This window comes from Anabrus simplex, chromosome 5 (genome assembly GCF_040414725.1).
Source record: "Anabrus simplex isolate iqAnaSimp1 chromosome 5, ASM4041472v1, whole genome shotgun sequence".
NCBI classification, from domain to species: domain Eukaryota; kingdom Metazoa; phylum Arthropoda; class Insecta; order Orthoptera; family Tettigoniidae; genus Anabrus; species Anabrus simplex.
In genome coordinates, this window is record NC_090269.1 from 350195661 (window position 1) to 350215284 (window position 19624).

Below are 19624 nucleotides of genomic sequence, written 5' to 3' on the forward strand. Positions count from 1 at the left end.
AGTATAATTACCGACTTAAGACTTTAACGGTTTCCAGCTCAAGGATATAGGCCTACTCTCCTTGTACCAGAAAATAGCCGATGGGTCTACTCGTCAGTCCGTCCCTTTCGCAGTTCCCCCTATGGATAGGGGCGGTAGAATAACATCCACGGTATTCCCTGCCTATCGTAAGAGGTGACTGAAAGGGAACCAAGCGCTCTCAACTCGAGAGCGTGGGCCACGGTTCCCCTGGCTGAGTCTGGTATTGATTCCACTTGCGTCAGGCTCCTTGCTTTAGTTTTTCTTTACCGACCTAAGTCAATCTTTGTTCTTCTCTGACTCCGACGATATCAGGTTTTTGAGGCTGGGGAGTCTTTCATTTTCACGCCCTTCGTGGCCCTTCCCTTTCTTTTTCCGATACCTTCATTTTTCGAAGTATCAGACCTCTTCCATTCTTCTTATGAAAAAAAATTGAAATGTCGTATGGCTTTTAGTGCTGGGAGTATCCGAGGACATGTTCAGCTCGCCAGGTCCAGGTCTTTTGATTTGACTCCCGTAGGCAACCTGCGCGTCGTGATGAAGATGAAATGATGATGAAGACGACACAGCCCCCGTGCCAAAGATTTTTTTTTTTTTTTTTTTTTTTTTTGCTATTTGCTTTACGTCGCACCGACACAGGTAGGTCTTATGGCGACGATGTCAATCAATCAATCAATCAATACTGATCTGCATTTAGGGCAGTCGCCCAGGTGGCAGATTCCCTATCTGTTGCTTTCCTAGCCTTTTCCGAAATGATTTCAAAGAAATTGGAAATTTATTGAACATCTCCCTTGGTAAGTTATTCCAATCCCTAACTCCCCTTCCTATAAATGAATATTTGCCCCAGTTTGTCCTCTTGAATTCCAACTTTATCTTCATATTGTGATCTTTCCTACTTTTATAGACGCCATTCAAACCTATTCGTCTACTAATGTCATTCCACGCCATCTCTCCGCTGACAGCTCGGAACATACCACTTAGTCGAGCAGCTCTTCTTCTTTCTCTCAATTCTTCCCAACCCAAACATTGCAACATTTTTGTAACGCTACTCTTTTGTCGGAAATCACCCAGAACAAATCGAGCTGCTTTTCTTTGGATTTTTTCCAGTTCTTGAATCAGGTAATCCTGGTGAGGGTCCCATACACTGGAACCATACTCTAGTTGGGGTCTTACCAGAGACTTATATGCCCTCTCCTTTACATCCTTACTACAACCCCTAAACACCCTCATAACCATGTGCAGAGATCGGTAGCCTACCCTTTATTTACAATCCCATTTATGTGATTACCCCAGTGAAGATCTTTCCTTATATTAACACCTAGATACTTACAATGATCCCCAAAAGGAACTTTCACCCCATCAACGCAGTAATTAAAACTGAGAGGACTTTTCCTATTTGTAAAACTTACAACCTGACTTTTAGCCCCATTTATCAACATACCATTGCCTGCTGTCCATCTCACAATATTTTCGAGGTCACGTTGCAGTTGCTCACAATCTTGTAACTTATTTATCACTCTATAGAGAATAACATCATCCGCAAAAAGCCTTAGCTCCGATTCCACTCCTTTACTCATATCATTTATATATATAAGAAAACATAAAGGTCCGATAACACTGCCCTGAGGAACTCCCCTCTCAACTATTACAGGGTCAGACAAAGCTTCACCTACTCTAACTCTCTGAGATCTATTTTCTAGAAATATAGCAACCCATTCAGTCACTCTTTTGTCTAGTCCAATTGCACTCATTTTTGCCAGTAGTCTCCCATGATCCACCCTATCAAATGCTTTAGACATGTCAATCGCGATACAGTCCATTTGACCTCCAGAATCCAAGATATCTGCTATATCTTGCTGGAATCCTACAAGTTGAGCTTCAGTGGAATAACCTTTCCTAAAACCGAATTGCCTTCTATCGAACCAGTTATTAATTTCACAAATATGTCTAATATAATCAGAAAGAATGCCTTCCCAAAGCTTACATACAATGCATGTCAAACTTACTGGCCTGTAATTTTCAGCTTTATGTCTATCACCCTTTCCTTTATACACAGGGGCTACTATAGCAACTCTCCATTCATCTGGTATAGCTCCTTCGGCCAAACAATAATCAAATAAGTACTTCAGATATGGTACTATATCCCAACCCATTGTCTTTAGTATATCCCCAGAAATCTGATCAATTCCAGCCGCTTTTCTAGTTTTCAACTTTTGTATCTTATTGTAAATGACATTGTTATCATACGTAAATTTTATTACTTCTTTGGCCTTAGTCTCTTCCTCTATCTCGACATTATCCTTGTAACCAACAATCTTTACATACTGCTGACTGAATACTTCTGCCTTTTGAAGATCCTCACATACACACTCCCCTTGTTCATTAATTATTCCTGGAATGTCCTTCTTGGAACCTGTTTCTGCCTTAAAATACCTATACATACCCTTCCATTTTTCACTAAAACTTGTATGACTGCCAATTATGCTTGCCATCATGTTATCCTTAGCTGCCTTCTTTGCTAGATTCAATTTTCTAGTAAGTTCCTTCAATTTCTCCTTACTTTCACAGCCATTTCTAACTCTATTTCTTTCCAGTCTGCACCTCCTTCTTAGTCTCTTTATTTCTCTATTATAATAAGGTGGGTCTTTACCATTCCTTACCACCCTTAAAGGTACAAAGGTACAAACCTGGGATAGGAAAGGTCTAGGAATGGGAAGGAAGCGGCCGTGGCCTTAATTAAGGTACAGACCCAGCATTTTCCTGGGTGTTAAAATGGGAAACCACGGAAAACCATCTTCAGGGCTGCCGACAGTGGGGTTCGAACCCACTGTATCCCGATTACTGGATACTGGCCGCACTTAAGCGACTGCAGCTATCGAGCTCGGTACCAGAGAAATTAACCAATGATGGTTACAATTCCCGACCCTACCGGAAATCGAACCCGGGACCCCTGTGACTAAAGGCCAGCACGCTAACCATTTCGCTATGGAGCCGGATATTCTTCTTATGATTAGTGTTAATAGATGGTGGTTACCCAGTTGTGCTACCTAAAACAATAATCAAGACCATCACCTGCAGCGACTATGTCAAAAATATTTGTGTATTTTGTTAAGGTGTAAAGTTGCACTAACACGTAGAGAATTTTCAGCGACGCAGTGATGGGAAATTGCCAGGATTGGGAAACTAGTGGCCGTGGCATTGGTTAAGGTACAGCCCTAGCTAGCATTTGCCTGAAGTGAAAATGGGAAACAATGGAGAACCATCTTTAGGGTTGCCGACGGTAGACGGCAGAAGGTTTTCCGTGGTTTCCTATTTGCACACCAGGCAAATGCTGAAGCTGTATCTTAATATAAGGCTACGGCCGCGTTGCCGAAAACCTACTGTGTGTAAATGTGGCGTTAAACCTCTAGCAGTAAAAAGATAACAGTAAGAACAATGATACAAACCTTCCTGACGCTAGCCCAATGTGGAGGGATGTTTTCACTATTGTGAGTTTCTATGGTGGTTGATGGCGTGATCTGTGCATGAAGAAGTGTGTTTACTAGTGATGGGATAACTGAATACTTTTAATATTCGAATAACCTCCATCCGATTATTAAAATAATCGAAGAAAATAATCGAACAAGTTTCATTTTTTTTTTTTTTTTGCAAGTTGCTTTACGTCACACCGACATGGTCTTATGGCGACGATGGGACAGGGAGGGGCTAGGAGTGGGAAGGAAACTGCCGTGGGCTCATTAACGTTCAGCCCCAGCATTTGCCTGTTGTGAAAATGGAAAACCACGGTAAACCATTTTCCGGGCTGCTGACAGTGGGGTTCGAACCCACTATCTCCAAAATACTGGACACTGGCCGCACTGGTGAATGGGAAGATTGGAAGGGATAGACAAGGAAGAGGGAAGGAAGCGGCCGTGTCCTTAAGTTAGGTATTATCCCGGTATTTGCCTGGAGAAGTGGGAAACCACGGAAAACCACTTCCAGGATGGCTGAGATGGGAGTCGAATTCACCTCTACTCAGTTGACCTCCCGAGACTTAGTGGACCCCGTTCCAGCCCTCGTACCAGTTTACAAATTTTCTTGGCAGAGCCGGGAATCGAACCCGGGCCTCCGGCGGTGGCAGCTAATCACACTAACCACTACACCACAGAGGCGGACGCTCTTACGTTTATATTAGTTATTCTTAAGTTTTTCTTTTTATTCGAGGGGGCCCGAAACTTTTTCTTTTTTCTAGTTGCACCTACATAGATAGGTCTTATGGCTACGAGTGGATAGGAAAGGGCTAGGAGTGGGAAGGAAGCGACCGTGGCCTTAATTAAGGTACATTTGCCTGATGTAAAAAAGGGAAACCACGGAAAACCATCTTCAGAGCTGCCGACAGTGGGGTTCGATCCCACTATCTCTCGGATGCAAGCTCACAGCTGCGCACCCCTCACCTCACGGCCAACTCTCCTGGTGAATTTTTATTTTGGCAGGTGGGCCCGTATGCCATTTGTAATGCCCTTGCTGGTCATGATTCATTGCAAATATACCCGCTGTTAGCTATGCCTTACGCTAAACATTAAAAACAACAATCTTCACTTAACTACAAAAGAAAACAAGAAACTCTCCGTGGGCGGAGCTTAACTAGGGTATTCCCATGTCCCGCGTTATAAGTACAGGCAACAGAAGTGTGTGGAGGCCACTGACTGCCAACACGTCCTTCTGACTCGACCGCTGTCATCACAACAGCCAGTGAATATGGTAAGTACTGCACAGGCAACAGAAGTGTGTGGAGGCCACTGACTGCCAACACGTCCTTCTGACTCGACCGCTGTCATCACAACAGCCAGTGAATATGGTAAGTACTGCAGTATACATTGCGCTAGCGAGTAGCTCGAGTATTGTGAACACTGTGATTTTTAACAGAAGAAATAATAATCTTGTTATTGGTTTTACGTCCCACTAAGCACTCTCACAGTTTCCGGAGACGCCGAGGTGCCGGAATTTTCCCCCGCAGGAATTCGTTTAAATTTAGAATACTAGGTGTGCACTTTGGGTTAATGAAAATTAATGATCAGAAATTGATTTACGGTTTGTTTGAGTCGTGAGGTTGTTTCTCGCCTTACGGGTCGTTAGGTTACATGCTTGCGTTCGGGAGATGGTGGAATGGCGTCCAACGCCTCAACATCGTTAGCTCTGAAGATAGCTTTCTTTTCGCACCGGGATGTGCCTTAATTTTCACGACATGGACCTTCACAGTCCAACGTTGCCGAAATTCGGAAGAAGTTATTGGGACGTTAATAAAGTCTAAATTATTACTAGGGTGTGAATTTATACCTAAATGCCTATTCAGATTAATTATTCATTTTGAGGTACCAGGAGTATCATATATGAATTCTATAGTGCCTATTCGGCAGGTAAATGTCTAAAAGTTGCCCCTTATCGTTTACTGACGCAAAATTAAGACCTGATCTTGCTTTTATGAAGGCCAACTTTGGAAATCTATCTGCTCATATACTAAAACTAGAAACAAAGATATTTGATTCCAAACTTTAATGTAAGTTATAAAGGAAGTAAAAGCTATTCTTGAAGAAACACCAGGCATTATAGGAGAAACAATGAGAAACAGGTATTTGAAATTACTGTATTAATAAAAAGAGACCCTTTATTTAAGTGCTGTTGGTAGTGGATGTACTGAATGGAAATGTCATTGATGTCTTTGGATTGGTCCCCAGCAGAGATCAGATCGCTAAAGTATTGCCCACCGGGCGAGTTGGCCGTGCGCGTAGAGGCGCGCGGCTATGAGCTTGCATCCGGGAGATAGTAGGTTCGAATCCCACTATCAGCAGCCCTGAAAATGGTTTTCCGTGGTTTCCCATTTTCACACCAGGCCAATGCTGGGGCTGTACCTTTAAGGCCACGGCCGCTTCCTTCCAACTCCTAGGCCTTTCCTATCCCATCGTCGCCATAAGACCTATCTGTGTCGGTGCGACGTAAAGCCCCTGGCAAAAAAAAAAAAGTATTGCCCGATAACAATGTATATATGTTGGGTGTTCAGCCCGAAGGCTGGTTTGATCCTCAACTTCATATGAAGTGGAAAGGAGTTTCTTCCATTTTTACGACATTCTGAGCTAACAGGGGACAGGCACAGGGAACGCCAGTTTTCATTTCAACATTTGAAGGAATATTTAGTTTTTCACTGCCATAATAATATTCCGAAAGGAACAAGCGTATAATGCTATTTTGCTTTTATATGCCTATTTTGGCTGTCTATTTCTATCGTTTAAGTGCCTAAAAATTCGTAGCGTGGTTATTACATATATAGTAGTGAAGATATAGCAGGATGGTAACAAATGTTGGAATATAAGCGATTTTCCGAATAATATTTTTAGTTTGATTAACACAGACTGTTCTCAAAATACGACTCTTAACGGTGGGATGAGTGGCTCAGACGGAAGGGCACTGTCCTTCGGAGCTCAAGTTGGCGAGTTCGAGACTGGCTCAGTCAGGTGGTATGTCGGACTCGTGTCAGTAGATTTACCGCCACGCAAAATAATTCCTGCGCAGCATTCCGGCAACTTAGGCGTCTGCGAAAACCTTCAAATTTGTTAGTAGGACGTAAAACCAATTATTATTATTATTATTATTATTATTATTATTATTATTATTATTATTATTATTATTTATTTCGCCAGACAGATTTGCATGATTTTCCGGCCTCTTCAAGTTCGTTTTAAGTAAGCTTATGTAAACATAAGTTTTCACAACGTGGATGAATTTCACTATGTATGATGCTCGAAGGCTCGTTAGATTCCCAACAGATCCGTCATCAGTTGTCATAGATGACCTAGGTGTCCCTAGTGAAGTGCACTAGTGAGATGAGGAATGAAGCAGTTTCACGTTGCTTTCCTCGCCGAGCCAGAAGTTGCTATTTCACATCAGTTTGCCAAGGCCACTGAAATGCACGCACCAACCGATCCTGTGAGTGACATTTTCACACTATTCATAACAGGGACTGGGTGCAAAATTTCAATATACTTGAATTTTTTGATGTTTGTTTGATTGATGTTTGGTGTTTAAAGGGGCCTAACATCGAGGTCATCGGCCCGTTGAATTTTTTTTTTTTTGGACTGACCACGAGGCATTTACTATTTATTGAAAAATGCACGTTCAACAGATGTATTACATCCTTGCAGTGACAACAATATTTAAATAGGTATTTAATTGACACTGTGTGTCTTTCTTCATCCGGCTCCTTGGTTGAATAGTCAGTGTGTTTGTCTTTGGCCGACGATCCCGCGTTCGATTCCCGGCCGGGCCGGGAATTTTAACTGCAATTATTGAATACCATCAGTTCCAGGGACTGAGTGTTTGTGTTCGTCTTAATACACATTTACATGCAACACATCACACTCTAAACTACCACAGAAATACGCAATAGTGGATACACTCCTCCACATAGGGTTGGCGTCAAGAAGGGCATCCGCCCGTAAAACAGGACTTTATTCACACATTCTGCCGACCCCTTTGCAAGATGAGTGAATGACCGTCGTCAACGACAATATTATTTTGTTGGGGGACGTTATATAAGAGGAATATTAGGGAATGGAAAAACTTATCAAGGAAAATGTTCGATAAATTTCGGAGTTCTTTGAAATCATTTAAGAAACGATAATTGATAGGCAATATGCCACCTGGGCGACAGTCCTAAACGCAGATCGATGATGATTGAACAAGTGCATTTGAAATATATTCAGGACACCCCAGTATTGTGTGATAAAACTTGGCGAATGGGTACCCGAATCCAGTTAACATCTGCCTTTTCTTGTTTGATATAAGGGTCTTGATAATCAGACCGTATGTGAAGTGCGCCAGATTGATGACTCAAATAGTAGAGAGGTAGCTTTCCAAGGTGCACTGATCTCGGCTCAATCCGGTAGTATTTGAAGGTGCTCAAATACACCAGGACACCCCAGTATTGTGTGATAAAACTTGACGAATGGGTACCGGAATCCAGTTAACATCTGACTTTTGTTGTTTGATATAAGAGTCTTGATAATCAGACCGTATGTGAAGTGCACCGGGTTGATGACTCAAATGGTAGAGCGGTAGCTTTCCAAGGTGCATTGATCTTGGCTCAGTCCAGTGATATTTGAAGGTGTACAAGTACGCCAGCCTCGTGTCGGTAGATTTACTGGCACATGTAAGAATTTTTGGAAATTTTCCAGCATTTCGACGTCTCTGAAAACCATAAAAGAAGTTATCAGGTCGTAAAACCAATAACATGATTATAATTATGGGTGTCATGTTTTATCTGATGTCCTGTGTCATAGTGATGTCTGAACCGATGAATACACAATAATCAAAGCAATTTCAAGAAGTCAGGTACTTCTTCAGCTTAAAAGGAAAATATATCTTTCTTTACAAACCGAAAATAAGGAGATCAGCGATATGTACAACAAATGAGAAACCTTCCTCTGTCAGTGTTTCTTGTTACTCAGATATTTTTAAAGTACCTGTAATCCTTTGCTCGTAAAATGTCTATATGTGGTCTCTTTTCTAACTAGTGTGCGGAATTAGAACATAATTCGTCTGAATCTGATGGCAATTTTGGACGTATTCATTTTTTTAGATGTTATTATTTATGTTCGGTTCTCCTGGTGCAGCCCTTGTAAGGCAGACCCTCCAACGAGAGTGGGCGGCTTCTGCCGTGTATGGGAAACTGCGTGTTCTTGTAGTGGAGAGTAGTGTGGTGTGTGTGTCGCAGGAATGTTGGGGACAGTGCAAAACAACCACTTCCCGAGCCAGAGGAAATATCCGAATATGAAATTCTCCGACCCGACCGGGAATTGAACCCAGGGCCTTCTGAACAGAAGGCGACTACGTTGACCATTCAGCCAAGGGGCCGGGCATTTATTCAGAATAATATTTGCAAACTACTCAACAATTTTCAACTCTCCATGCATAGGTTACGGTACTTTGGGAGCATTTGTGTCTTCTCGATAAATACATGTTTTTAACTCGTAGGAATTCAGTCACAAGATTGGCATGACACATATTAGGTCAGAATAAAGTACGCAAAAGAGTCAGGAATCAAAGCCAAGAGTAAGCATATTATTATTATTATTATTATTATTATTATTATTATTATTATTATTATTATTATTATTATTATTATTATTATTATTATTATTATTATTGTCTGAGCCTCCGTGGCTCAGACGGCAGCACGCCGGTCTCTCACCGCTGGGTTCCGTAGTTCAAATACCGGTCATTCCATGTGAGATTTGTGCTGGACAAAGTGGAGGCGGGGCAGGTTTTATTCCGGGGTACTCCGGGTACTCCGGGTACTCCGGGTTTCCCTGTCACATTTAATTCCAGCAACACTCTTCAGTATGATTTCATTTCATCTGTCAGACATTAATCATTGTCCCAGAGGAGTGCGACGGGCTTCGGCAGCCGAAATAATACCTATCCTCGCCGCTAGATGGGGGCTTCATTCATTCCATTCCTGATCCGGTCGAATGACCGGAAACAGGATGGGGATTTTAATTTTTAATTATTATTACCCATGAGGGAGCATACACTGAGATATGTGGACTCCTACGAAACACCCCAGAACATCCTAGCACTACTGGCCATACCAGTGAGATGTCCACCACAATCCTTTAACCGGAAGGATGTGGTTTATAGTCCCACGGTTGTCCATCGTCTTCTTTTTCATTTCTGTGTGTAAGCATCCACCTAATGAGAAGTTTGTCTCCGAAACTTTTCTGTTCATAAATATTCATGCAATGTCTTTAGACAATCAGGCTAACTTGACAATTGTTTCGTCCCTACCTTAAAATGGAGTATAGAGTTACATGTAATATTTGCCTCTCACTCGCACTCGTAGATCTTACAAATTAGCTTCGTCCTTTTCCACCCTCGCGATGTTACATATTCCCCGATAATCCAAAGTGATAAATGTAATAAAATTATTGCGTGTTCTTATAGATAATTTTCCTGCGGTTTTTATTTTTTTATGACCGAGCGAGTGGCTGCACGGTTTAGAAGTTGTCCGATAGCATGTGCTGATCAACTTACCGATGAGGTGAGTACTTGTTATATCTAAATCTTGGTTGTATGCTGTAAATTTTATCGACCTTCTTCTCTCTTTTTTTTTTTTTTTTTTACAATTTGCTTTAAGTCGCACCGGCACAGATAGTTCTTGTAGCGGCTTTGGGATAGGCACGGGATAGGAGTTGGAAGAAAGCGGCCTTGGCCTTAATTAAGGCACAGCCCCAGCATTTGGCTGGTGTGAAAATGGGAAACCACGGAAAACCATCTTCAGGGCTGCCGACAGTAGGGTTCGAGCCCACTATCTCCCAAATGCAAGCTCACAGTTTATCAACTTTTTTTGAATACATTAGAGCAGTGGTTCTCAAATTGGCTCGCACGCGTAAGACTTTTATTGGGGTAAGCGAGCTGCTTTCATGGCAAAACTAGAATAATTAAAAAAATACAAGTTGCTGGGGATGTACCTTAATAAAGGCCACGGCCGCTTCCTTCCGACACCTAGGCATTTCCTATCCCATCGTCGCTATAAGACCTATCTGTGTCGGTGCGACGTAAAGCAACTAGGGAAAAAAAGTCAATAACGTATGTATTCAAGAGCGGGTATTCATCCGCGGTGTACCTAAAAGAATAGACATAATACGGTATCACATCAAGCTAAATTTGGAGCCATACCTCCCTTGAAAGTTTCACCCAGAGTATCACACATCAGAAAACTATGTCACGCCATGCAGACACATCCATCCCATTGGAATTTTGATGGTTTGTAATCACTGAATTTCACAATTAAGATTGAAAACTATTCATTCATGGTTATTTCGATAATGATGCTATCTAATGTTTTGTGAAACTTTCATACACATAGGGAATGCTGTATTATTTAATTATCACTGCATAATACTTGATACAGACACAGACTTAAATTCTTGTGACCGAGCTCGATAGCTACAGTCGCTTAAATGCGGCCAGTATTCGGGAGATAGTAGGTTCGAACCCCACTGTCGGCAGCCCTGAAGATGGTTTTCCGTGGTTTCCCATTTTCACACCAGGCAAATGCTGGGGCTGTACCTTAATTAAGGCCACGGCCGCTTCCTTCCCAGTCCTAGCCCTTTCCTGTCCCATCGTCGCCGTAAGACATATCTGTGTCGGTGCGACGTAAAGCCAATAGCAAAACATAATTGTGAATTGATATAAAATTGTATTTCATTTTACGATCTTGTCTTGTTTACAATGCGTATTTAAAAGAACTGGCTTAATAATTAGTCAGGTACTAATTTTTGTTAAACCTATCATTTAGACATTTGTTTTTGTCGGGATACATTCATAAGTGATAAGTAAAATCTTATAGAAGCTATGAACCTCTGCATTAGTGATAATCAACTGAACAATTATATCATTTTTATTGTTGTACGTTTAATTGAATTTGAGCGAAGATTATTAATTGAAACAATATGAATATAAATATTTCTCGTTATGGACCAGCACATGGAAACAATAGCTCTCATATCAGCTGATTTGATTCGGCAATGTTTTACTCTCGCTCCATATTTGCCGAGTTCTTGCGAATGTAATGAATGGCTGCGTTTATTAACAAAGGTGCATGTGTAATAGTGGGGAACGATATTAATGTACAGTACAATTATATGAAGCAAATCAACGTACACTAGTCAAGCCAGGATATCAAGTTCAGTTTCCTCTACAGGCACGCACATTTTCAAACTGATGGCTGTCCTTTTCAAGTCACAGCTGGGTACACGGACCAATGGAGTCAATAATGTTACGAACCACGACATTGCCTCTCAACTGCCTCTTTCCTCGACCGTTGCTGGTTTGGTACCATAGACCTTATCTTGGAGATATCCCCAAGGGATAGTAATGTGAAGTCAGGTCCCAAGCAGGAAATTCAACTCTATATCTTCACTCAATCCATCTGTTTGGAAGAGTAGCATCAGGGAAGGCTGTTACATCACGATGGTAGTGGGGAAATGCTCCATTGTATTGGAAGTAAAACTCTTTGTCACCAAACATCTGCACAGTGCGTTGTCAAGCGGATTCGTGCAGCAGGTTTAGGTACATGTTCCCAGTCACAGTTTATTGGAAACAGAATGGTCCTAGGATAACCCAACGCTGATAATCTACACTTCATTTCAACCCCTGGAAGATGCACATGGTGTTCTACAATAATATGCGCATTGTAAGGAGCTCAGTACGTGCAATCGTGGTGATTGGTCTAAGCTTTATATTTAAATATGGCCTCATCACTCCAGATAATTTTGTTCGGGAATACTGCATCTTTTACACTTTTGACCAGATACTATTCACAAAATTAAACCCTCCAGTTAGGATGGTCGTCGGTGAGAGCGTGGGTTAACGTTGGAATGGAACTCTTCCAATCGACTCGCTTCAATATGCGATTGACGCTCATTTTGGGAGTCCTGTCTCACGAACCGTTTGTCATATAAACTGCCGTGGGGTGGATGAAGGTGTTCAGCAGGTGTCCTTCTCGACTGCGGTTGGTGTATGTCCATGGTCTGCCTGACTGTTCCCTACGGGCATCGCGAACGGTTCACTGTGCGTCATATTTGTACCTGATCGAGCAGCGATGCGTCGTATAGGTGGATCTCATTCCCTCTGAATGTGTCTTTACGCGGCCGTGACATTTTTATACTTTCAGTAACTCTTCAGAACAAAATTATATTCTTCGAAGCTTGGTCATTATGTGACATTAGCTGCACCTGCAAAACAAAACAACCGGACTGAATAATAGCCAGTCAATGGGTGAGTACATTTTTGGAACATCCTGTAAAGTATGTCGTCAACAGACAATAGATTGAACAAGTTCTGGACATTGATGAAACTAACAATCTCTACCATCATAGTATAACGGACGCAACGTATTTCAATTACACTCTATATATCCTATTACATTTAGCACCTGTAGAGTCAAGTTTGCCATATCGGACCTCCCGTAAACTGTTTAAATTAATAGTGACTGGAAGTGACTGGAATTATTAATGTGTTATGAACTACTGTATGTTTGTTACAGCCGACTCTCCAAGTTCTTTTCTTCCTGTCCTTCACCCTGGGAACATTCGCTGTGATATGCCAGTCACCTCTGACTCCAGAAATGTGCTCCCGTATTCGATTAAACTGTCTGCGATTTACTGCCGATGATTGTATGAGCAGTGGAGGAGAATACATGGAAGGAAGAGGGGCTTGTGGGTATTGTAACCTTTGTGCCAAATACGTAGGTAAGATAAATTCAATTCTTTAATCTATTTGTACAGTAGAACGTCGTTTATTCGGACTGATTGGGACGGATAGCGATCTTTACGGATCGAACTTGCGTTTATTTCATAGGAAAAAACATGTACAGTGCAGTACCTATACATTACGCAAACGATTCCAATTGAGGTGCTCCCACGGCCCCGGCAGGAGCCCCGGCGCCGTGCTGTAGCACCGGCGACATGGTGGAGGAAGAAGGGGAAGTGCAGAGGCAGAACCACAGGTCAAGTCAGCGCGCAGCTTACGAAAACAATATTATTTATGACAATTCTCTGAACACATAAACAAACAATTTATTCTGTACATACATTGCAGTTACCTTGATGTACAATTAGCGTTTAAGTCTCTTGTTGACATCGTTTTGCGGCAACTAATTTACCAAAATTGGGTACAAATGATTTGGCAGTAGAAATTATAGGTACAGCCTCTAAGACGGACAGAGAAGTCCTAGTTCTACATTTGTTTAAATTCAGAATTGAAAACACCTGTTCGCTTCCTTAATTTGTACCGAACATTGACGCAAATTTTAAGGGAAGTGCATGAAGTCTGGGAAATTCTTGAGGATGAACACCCTTGTAAAAGAAATTAAATCACCTTTGTAGTGATAGTACCTGTCCTTTAGGATTGTGTTGCGCTGTAGTTTTATCAACTCTGTTTGGAAATATGATGGCTTTTCAGGACGCGATGAAAATGGGATCATACATATTTCAAGTTGAGGTGCCATGTCATTCATTTTTGTGTATCGGGCATTGAATTCATCGTGAAAAGTCTGTAACGACGTCTGATAGTCTCCAAGATTAAATAAGAAGACAAATGTAATGATTTTAATGAAGGAAAATTGTTTAATTTTCCGGCTTCATGCTAACTTTTCAATCACAAACTCTGCATTTTGAAAGCCTTAATTCTTTAACACATGGTGCTAATTAAAGTTCCGCAAAGTTGGTTGTGGAGAACCTTTCATCTCCATGAACATAGCAATTTCTTCAATTATTGCAAAGCACTTTCGTGCAACTTAACCATAGCGCAAAATACAATAAAAGGGAATTTCGCTACATTCTGTCTTGAGATCTTTTAAAAATTCTTTGAACTGCCGATGGTTCAAATCTTGCTTTCTGCAGAAATTTACACATTTTGATACAGTATCCGTAACATTTAAAGTTGCGAAAGTTTCTTGCACATTATTGTTCTTGATGTAGAACACAATGTATTGCGTGGACTAGGTGAGGAAGGAGGGGAACGGTGCTGCTGAGTGCAGCGCTGGTGCGCCCCAGCACTAAGTGCTCGAGTTGGAAAGGCCTGCATTAGGGTGATATATATACTGTAGTGTATATTTTAAATTAATATTTATTGAATGAATAACTATAACAAAAACATTTATGGTACTTTAAATACATGAAAGATCTACTCTACAGTACTGTAAAAATAATATGAATTCCTTTTTTATGCAAGATTTCCTCGCCTTTTCTTAGCAGCTAAATCACGCATTCTCTTCAATAAAAGAAATTGAGTTAAACTACTTTCTTCCTGTTTTTCACACCACAATAGCGCAGTTTCTAATGCAGTAAAAGCTTCCCCATGACTTGGTCTTTCTTCATCTTCCTCATCTAGGCTTTCATCCTGTTCGTCATTCCCATTTAATTCTTGTACCAGATAAACATCGTAAAAGAGTTGAAAATCATTGTCACTTTCCAGCCAAGCTTGTGCGTCTTCTCTATCACGGTCGGAAAATCCAGCATTTTCAATCAATCAATACTGATCTGCATTTAGGGCAGTCGCCCAGGTGGCAGATTCCCTATCTGTTGCTTTCCTAGCCTTTTCCGAAATGATTTCAAAGAAATTGGAAATTTATTGAACATCTCCCTTGGTAAGTTATTCCAATCCCTAACTCCCCTTCCTATAAATGAATATTTGCCCCAGTTTGTCCTCTTGAATTCCAACTTTATCTTCATATTGTGATCTTTCCTACTTTTATAAACGCCTTTCAAACTTATTCGTCTACTAATGTCATTCCACGCCATCTCTCCGCTGACAGCTCGGAACATACCACTTAGTCGAGCAGCTCTTCTTCTTTCTCTCAATTCTTCCCAACCCAAACATTGCAACATTTTTGTAACGCTACTCTTTTGTCGGAAATCACTCAGAACAAATCGAGCTGCTTTTCTTTGGATTTTTTCCAGTTCTTGAATCAGGTAATCCTGGTGAGGGTCCCATACACTGGAACCATACTCTAGTTGGGGTCTTACCAGAGACTTATATGCCCTCTCCTTTACATCCTTACTACAACCCCTAAACACCCTCATAACCATGTGCAGAGATCGGTACCCTTTATTTAGAATCCTTTTTATGTGATTACCCCAATGAAGATCTTTCCTTATATTAACGCCTAGATACTTACAATGATCCCCAAAAGGAACTTTCACCCCATCAACGTAGTAATTAAAACTGAGAGGACTTTTCCTATTTGTGAAACTCACAATCTGACTTTTAACCCCGTTTATCAACATACCATTGCCTGCTGTCCATCTCACAACATTTTCGAGATCACGTTGCAGTTGATCACAATCTTGTAACTTATTTATCACTCTAGAGAATAACATCATTTACAAAAAGCCTTACCTCCGATTCCACTCCTTTACTCATATCATTTATATATATAAGAAAACATAAAGGTCCGATAACACTGCCCTGAGGAACTCCCCTCTCAACTATTACAGGGTCAGACAAAACTTCACCTACTCTAACTCTCTGAGATCTATTTTCTAGATTGGGGGAGTAACTCCTTTATCACTTAATCCAAATCTTCATCAACAGTGTGTGTGGTCTTAGCGATCTCTTGTTCTTCTCCTACCAATTTATTCCATACCTATCGAAGATTCTGTGGTGTTAATGTGTTCCACCCATCAGCTATCATGTAACAGCAGTCCTTAAGGGAAAGCGTTCTTGGAAAAGATATCACACTCTCCTCATCTTCTGCCAACAGAAATCGACGTGAAACTTCCTTCTTGCACAACCGCTGAAACTTTTCTATCACCCGTTGATCCATTGGCTGTATAAGAGCCGAAACATTAGGGGCAATATCTCGCTTCAAAATACTCATCTATCATATTCAACTGATCAATATCTGGATGAGATGACGCATTATCAAGTAAAAGGACCACTTTTCCATGTTTTATTCTCGCCTCTGAATCTCTTCACATTCGGGATAAATTCACTTTGGTACCAGTCATAAAATAACTCACCATTCATCCAAGTACTTCTTTGGGACTTGCAGCATACAGGAAAGCACTTTATACTCTTAAAGCAACGCGATTTTTCTGATTTGTCTATCATGAGGAGAGGCAGACGATGAGTAGTTCTACCATTTGCCCACACCATAATTGTTACTTGTTCTTTACTGTCTTTGAAGCCAGGAGCTGTCATTTCTCTCTTTGACGCGAGCAACTTGCGCGGTAATGACCTCCAATTCAAACCCGTTTCATCATCATTATAGACATCATTTAAAAAGTTCTAAGAACTTAGTTTTGAATTCCTCACCAGTATATGTATTACTAGATAAACGTTTTTTTGAATCTCCAAGTCACGAATTCCATGGCGAGATTTGAAATTTTTCAACCAACCTGTGCTAGCTTTAAAATTGGGAGAACCACAAAGAATCTCATTTAGCTACAACGCTTTCTCACATACTGTAACAAAGGTCCAAAAATGGGCTCTCCCTTATTTGTATGTAAACCATACGTACGCCGCTTCTTCCAATTTTTCATCCGTAGCTGCTCTCATGATTTTTCTCTGTTTAGACCATTCTTCACTATCTTCGATGCATGATTCAAAATGTCACCTTTTCGGTTCTTCGAATCATAAATTGTGGATTTTTCGACACTGTAAGCTTACATTAGGCACTGCACACTCTCACCTTTATCCAGTTTATTAATGATCATCAACTTCTTCTCAATCGAGAAAATATTGCGACTTCGTTCCCACTTTTGGCCACTCGTAGAAGCCATTTTCACAACGTAATACAGTACGCACACTCATATATCAAGTTGAAATATTATAGAGAAAACAAACGGTAGGAGACAACAGTTATAAACGATAACCAACTCACTACTGTAGGCAGCGCGCACTTCCGCATAACAAGATTAAGAGCGCGTACTTACCGTCTTTTTTGTTGCTCGTCCGGATAATTGATGTTCCGGTGTTTGACGTCAGAATAAACGACGTTCTACTGTGTATTAATATTATAAAGAAAGGAAGAAAGTGCGTGGCTTTGTATTTAGGAGGTAATCTTGAGAACCGACTTCAATACTCATTCACCACTAGAAATCTTATTTTTTCCAGAACTAGTATTTGTACCGTTCTTTACGCAGGCATTTGTAATTGATCACATGTTACCTCTCTGAATTTTTGCTAATTTACATGCCTAATTCACATTTCTAAGGAAGGTTGAGTAAGCCTCAAATAAGTTATTGTTATTCCAGGATCAACCAAAGTTAATATGCTACCTGAACCGTTCCTCCTATAAAAACCGGCAACTTGATATCTTGGGAGTGTACAGACCGGGAAAGGGTAGTGCTGACACAGATTCAGAATTATTTGATAATCAGCTATGTGGGAGACGACATGGAAAGGAATGTGATTGTAGCCGGAGATCTTAATTTACCAAATGTCAGTTGGGAAGAAAATGCGAACGACAGGAAGCATGACCAACAAATGGCAAATAAGCTAATATGGGAAGGGCACCTGATTCAGAAAGTAACGGAACCAACTAGAGGGGAAAATATCCTGGACGTGGTGCTGATAAAACCAGATGAGCTCTATAGAGAAACCGAAGTAATAGATGGTATTAGTGATCACAAAGCTGTTTTTGTGGTAGTTAAAAATAAATGTGATAGAAAGGAAGGTTTTAAAGTAGGACTATTAGGCAGTACCATATGGCTAATAAAGCAGGCATGAGGCAGTTTCTAAAACGTAATTATGATCGGTGGAAAACGGTATATAAGAATGTAAACAGACTCTGGGATGAGTTTAAAGCAATTGTTGAGGAATGTGGAAACAGGTTTACCTTTAAAGGTGGTAAGGAATGGTAAGGACCCACCTTATATAATAGAGATATAAAGAGACTAAGAAGGAGGTGCAGATTGGAAGGAAATAGAGTTATAAATGGCTGTGGAAGAAAGGAGAAATTGAAAGAACTTACTAGGGAATTGAATCTGGCAAAGAAGGCAGCTAAGGATAACATGATGGCAAGCACAATTGGCAGTCATACAAATTTTAGGTATTTTAAGGCAGAAACAGGTTCCAAGAAGGACATTCCAGGAATAATTAATGAACAAGGAGAGTGTGTATGTGAGGATCTCCAAAAGGCAGAAGTATTCAGTCAGCAGTATGTAAAGATTGTTGGTTACAAGGATAATGTCGAGATAGAGGAGGAGACTAAGGCCAAAGAAGTAATAAAATTTACATATGATAACAATGACATTTACAATAAGATACAAAAGTTGAAAACTAGAAAAGCGACAGGAATTGATAAGATTCCTGGGGATATACTAAATACAATGGGTTGGGATATAGTACCATATCTGAAGTACTTATTTGATTATTGTTTGGTTGAAGGAGCTATACCAAATGAATGGAGAGTTGCTATAGTAGCCCCTGTATATAAAGGAAAGGGTGATAGACATAAAGCTGAAAATTACAGGCCAGTAAGTTTGACATGCTTTGCATGTAAGCTTTGAGAAGACATTCTTTCTGATTACATTAGACATGTTTGCGAAATTAATAACTGGTTTGATAGAAGGCAATTCGGTTTTAGGAAAGGTTATTCCACTGAAGCTCAACTTGTAGGATTCCAGCTAGTTATAGCAGATATTTTGGATTCTGGAGGTCAAATGGACTGTATCGCGATTGACCTGTCTAAAGAATTTGATAGGGTGGATCATGGGAGACTACTGGCAAAAATGAGTGCAATTGGACTAGACAAAAGAATGACTGAATGGGTTGCAATATTTCTAGAAAATAGATCTCAGAGAATTAGAGAAGGCGAAGCTTTATCTGACCCTGTAATAATTAAGAGGGAAATTCCTCAAGGCAGTATTATAGGACCTTTATATTTTCTTATATATATATAAATGGTTTGAGTAAAGGAGTGGAATCGGAGGTAAGGCTTTATGCGGATGATGTTATTCTCTATAGAGTAATAAATAAATAACAAGATTGTGAGAAACTGCAAAATGACCTCGATATTGTTGTGATATGGACAGTAGGCAATGGTATGATGATAAACGGGGTT

The 19624-nt window shown here is 40.6% G+C and overlaps 1 protein-coding gene across 1 annotated transcript in view; it reads left to right on the plus strand.

Annotated features, from left to right (window-relative positions):
- Positions 1-4794: 4794 nt before the first annotated feature.
- LOC136874093 (uncharacterized) overlaps positions 4795-19624 on the plus strand; it is a 35122-nt gene continuing 20292 nt past the window's right edge. The window contains exon 1 of the mRNA XM_067147646.2: positions 4795-4855. Within this exon, the coding sequence (XP_067003747.2) occupies positions 4853-4855 (3 nt within the window). The 5' untranslated portion in view covers positions 4795-4852. The remainder of the gene's footprint in view (positions 4856-19624) is intronic.